Raw genomic sequence first — 4,929 nt, forward strand, 5'->3', positions numbered from 1 at the left:
CCCCATTTTACAGATGAGGTAACTGAGGCACAGAGAAGTTAAGTGACTTGCCCAAAGTCACACAGCTGACAACTGGCAGAGCTGGGATTCGAACACATGACCGCTGACTCCAAAGCCCGTGCTCTTTCCACTGAGCCACGCTGCTTCCCCACTTAGAAAAGGTGATATGTCAACTGTATGTAGGAAAACCTGGAGAGGCTAAAGGGAGAGAAGCAGCAATCAGGTGCAAAATCTATTGTGAAAGGAATGGAGTTGTGTGATTTTTTAAAAATTCTCATTTATCTAAATTGTCTAGGATTCAAACTAACCCAGGTTACTTATGCTTCCATTTCTCTGTGCTTGTGGAGAATACATAAGAAGAAGGAATGTTTAAGCAAAGGAAGTTTGAACTCAAGGTGAAATTAGCAAAACATCTTGAAATTTAGACAATATAGTGCTTTCAAGGAAATCCAGTCCATAGTTTACTCTAAAACTGTCTACTGAATTGGGTCATTTTCACTGAAGGATTATGAAGAGAATAGAGATTTGATACTTGGAATAAATACACTGACTTCATTGATAAATGTTGATAAATGTCTATGTAAGGCTAAATCATTTTACAAATGATAAAATGATCATTTCATCTTAGCTCTTAATTTCAATATTCTGCACAATTTACAGGTTGGACATGGTGGCAGTGAGCATGCATAATGTCTCTACTATAATTGAGTTTGTTCTGATGGGATTCCCAGTTCCTGAGGAGCTACAGATCATTCTGTTCTTGCTGTTTCTAGCCATCTATCTTTTCACTTTTATGGGGATCCTGGGAATAGTTGGGCTGGTTAGAATTGACTCCCGCCTTCACAACCCCATGTACTATTTCCTGAGTGTCTTATCTTTTCTGGATGCCTGCTACTCCTCAGTTATCACCCCCAAGATGTTGCTGAATTTTTTATTGGGAAATAAATCCATCTCTTTTTCTGGCTGTGCCACACAAATGCTTTTTTTCCTAACTTTTGGAACCACTGAGTCTTTTCTTCTGGCTGCCATGGCTTATGATCGCTATGTGGCCATTTCTAATCCTCTGCTCTACATGGCCATCATTTCACCCAGAATCTATGTGTCAGTCATCATTGGCTCCTATATTGGTGGCCTCCTGAAAGGCATCTTACATACCCCTGCTACCTTCAGTTTATCCTTCTGGGGCTCCAATGAAATCAGACATTGTTTCTGTGATATCCCCCCACTCTTATACCTCTCCTGTTCTGATACACACATCAACGAACTGTTACTCTTCAATTTTGTGAGTGCTACTGAGGTGCTCACCGTCCTGATTTTGATCATCTCCTACAGCTACATCCTGGCTGCCATCCTGAGGATCCACTCTGTTCAAGGGAGACGCAAGGCTCTTTCAACCTGTACCTCCCACCTGGCTGTAGTGACCATATATCACAGTACAATACTTGCCACATACATCAGACCCAGTTCAAGCTACAATCTGGAGCATGGCATGGTTGTGTCTCTATTTTATACCACTGTGATTCCTATGATGAATCCAGTAATTTACAGTCTAAGGAACAAGGATGTGAAAGATGCTTTTAAAAATGTTTTAGAGAAATATTTTCAGTGATGAAACATATAAGGAGCAGTAGACTCCTTACAGGTGGTTTGGAAGGATGGAAGCTTTGATTCTAACACAGAATTTGGAGTCAGGAGACCTGGGTTCTAATCTCAGTGCCACCACTTATCTGCTGGGTGACATTGGGCAAGTCACAACTTCTCTGTGACTCAGTTTTCTCATTTGTAAAATGAGAATTAAATACCTTTTCTTTCATTGCTTTAGACTTTGAACTCCATTTTGAACATGGACTGGTATCTGACCTGATTATATTATATCCACCCCAGTGCCTATCACATAGTAAACACTTAACAAATGCCATAATATTTGTTAATATTAACTAACCACAACTCACATTAGTAAAACAAATGTTTTAAAACTGATCCATGTTCTGGTTTTCAATGATCAGAAAGTATTTAAACTCCTTTTAACTTACCCATAGTGAATTAACTAATCTGGAATGAAAACTTGTTGTAAATAGGGAACTTGTTTACCAACCCTCTTATTTTCATTCATTCATTCATTCATGTATTCATTTAATCATTTATTGAGAGCTTACCAAGTTCAGAGCACTGTACTAAGCGCTTAGGAAAGTACAATACAACAATAAACAGACACATTCCCTGCCCAAAAACAGCTTACAGTCTAGAGGGGTCAGACCACCATCAATACAGACAAATAAATGTCAGACATGGAAATAAGTGCTGTGGGTCTGGTATGGGGGTAGCAACAGAGGGAGCAGGTCAGGGTTCTCAAGTACTTAGTGATTCATATTGTATTCTCCCAAGCACTTAGTACAGTGTTCTGCACGTGGAAAGCCCTCAATAAATATGATTGATTGACTGAATATCTCAAAAGCAATAGAAAAATGACCGGTCTCTTGCTATACAGTACAGTTACCCCATCTCATTATTTTGTCATTATCAATGATAACTATTCTTCCTGGACCTTCTCAGGACAGGAATACAAGGCTTGGAGGAATTACAAAAGCAGGTGCAGTAAGCAAGGAGAAGCTCACAACTGTGCAGCGCTGGATTCCCTTACCCTTGGGGCTCTGGAGCCTGGGGCTTGGGAAGGTCTCCTTAGATACTGGAGAAATGTTTGCCTTTTCACACAACCCTCATTTCTACAAGAGAAACCTTAGGAGGGACTGTGTCTGTTATGTTGTTGTCTTTTAACTTTAACCAGTGCCCTGCACACAGTAAATGCTCAGTAAATACAATTGGTTAACTGACTGATTGATGTCCAGTAAGATGAGAGGGAGAGCAGAAGCCTCTAATAATAACTGTGGTATTCGTTAAGCTCTTACTGTATACCAAGCATTGTACCAAGCACTGAATGCATTTATTCAATGGTTAGTTTTGAACTGCTGGTTCTACGTAGTTATGTCAATCTTCTTCACTTTCACTGCTGACTCCTCATCCACGTCCTGCTTCTGGCCTGGAATGCCTTTCCTTTTAAAATCCAACAAACAATTACTCTTCCACCGCTTCAAAGCCTTATGGTAGGCATATCTCCCCTCAGAGGCCTTCCCTGACTAAACCCCCCTTTCCTCTTCTCCCACTACCTTCTGCATCTCCCTGACCTGTTCTCCTTGTTCTTCCCCACTCTTAGCCCCACAGCACTTATGTACATATCTGTAATTTACTGATATTAATGTCTGCCTCCTCCTGCTCCTAGATGGTAAGCTCATTGTGGGCAGGGAATGTGTCTGTTTATTGTTGTATTGTACTCTCTCAAGCGCTTAGTACAGTGCTGTGCACACAGTAAGCACTCAATGATTATGATTGAATGAATAAGTAAATGATTGAATGAATTAAGCAGAGAAGCAAAATTTGGACTTCGCTCAATCAGTCAATCAATCATTGGTATTTATTGAGCGTTTACCCTGTGCACAGAACACTGTATTAAGCACTTGGGAGAGCAAGGTACAACACAGTAGATAGACACATTCCCTGGCCACAAAGAGATTCCAGTCTAGAGGGGGAGACAGTGCTTAGACAGTGCTTAAGCGCTTAGTACAGTGCTCTACACACAGGAAGCGCTCAATACATACAAGTGAATGAATGAATGAATGATGAATATAAACAAATATATTATTCATTTGCTCACTGATGATTCACAGGACAAATGTGCTTGTAATGTTCTCTTCCAGACTCTGTACAATGCTCTACACATAGTAAGGGTTCAACACATACCAATGATGGTGAAATGCTCCTTTCTTGGTATAAGCAGGTACACACTTTTGAGCTTATTCTTTTTCTGTATAAATGTGCCTCTTAATGGAAGGGAGCAACATCACAGATAATCTACACATAGTAGTTAGTAATCTCACACACTAACCTTTTCCACTCTGTATGGGAATATGGTCGAAAAGGGAGAGGCAATGTTGGGGTGGGCTTGAGTAGTTGTTAGAAGTAGAATAAATATTTGTACTTCCCAAGCGCTTAATACAGTGCTCTGCATACAGTAAGTGCTCAATAAATACGATTGAATGAATGAATAAGAAGATGCAGCTTAAAGAACAACCCTCCCTCCCCCTTCTCCCTGGCTCCATCAAGAGCAAACTCCCCTTCATCTTCATTTGGCTTATTATACACTTAGGGCAAGAATATTTGGGGAGGAAAAGGAGGGATTTGCTTTGTACAATATTAACTTCTTAATGTTCTCTTTGGTTTTCAAGGCCTAACTCCTCCAGAGAGTGGAGAATATTTGTGGTGGGCAAGGAGAGATTTGCTTTATGCAATGTCTCCCATTTAATTCTCTCCTTGGTTTTCTAGCTGAGCAAGCAGAGACAATGTTAGAGAAGGAAAAGGAGACACCTGCTCCTTCCCCAACTCAGTTCTCCCATTGGGTCTTTAAGACCTAACTCCTCAAACAAGCAAAGAACACTTGAGGAGGAAAAGGAGAGATTTGCTTCATGCAATATCACCTACTAAATTTTCTGTTGGTTCTTTAGGACAAAGTCTGTGCTGAGAGAATATTTCAGGTATAAAGGTAGAGGTTGCTTTGTGTCTCATTCATTCATTCATTCAATCATCTCCTCTGGGTCTTTAAGGCTTGAGCAAGCAGTGAGAATATTTGAGGAAAAGGAGAGATTCGTTTCATTCCATATCTGACTCTGAATTCTGTATTGGGTCCATAACGCCAAACTCCTCAAGAGAACAGAGAGAATAGTTGAGGGGCAAAAGGAAAGATTTGATTTATGCAATATCTATCTTAATTCTATCTTGGTCCTTAGGGCCTATCTCCTTGAGAGTAGAGAAAATATTTGAGGAGTTAAAACAGAGTTGCCCTTTATGCAATATTTACTTCTTAATTTTTTCCTAACT

At 40.1% G+C, this 4,929-nt stretch overlaps 1 protein-coding gene across 1 annotated transcript; it reads left to right on the plus strand.

Annotated features, from left to right (window-relative positions):
* Positions 1-667: 667 nt before the first annotated feature.
* On the plus strand, positions 668-1,609 carry LOC119921931 (olfactory receptor 1094-like). Its single transcript, XM_038741901.1, has one exon. The coding sequence runs from the start codon at positions 668-670 to the stop codon at positions 1,607-1,609; it is 942 nt and encodes a 313-aa protein (XP_038597829.1).
* Positions 1,610-4,929: the final 3,320 nt, after the last annotated feature.

The sequence above is a fragment of the Tachyglossus aculeatus genome, unplaced genomic scaffold, assembly GCF_015852505.1.
Source record: "Tachyglossus aculeatus isolate mTacAcu1 unplaced genomic scaffold, mTacAcu1.pri SUPER_32, whole genome shotgun sequence".
Taxonomy (NCBI): domain Eukaryota; kingdom Metazoa; phylum Chordata; class Mammalia; order Monotremata; family Tachyglossidae; genus Tachyglossus; species Tachyglossus aculeatus.

Coding starts and splice junctions, on each gene's coding strand:
- LOC119921931 (XM_038741901.1), top strand. CDS start 668: ATGGTGGCAGTGAGCATGCATAATGTCTCTACTATAATTGAGTTTGTT.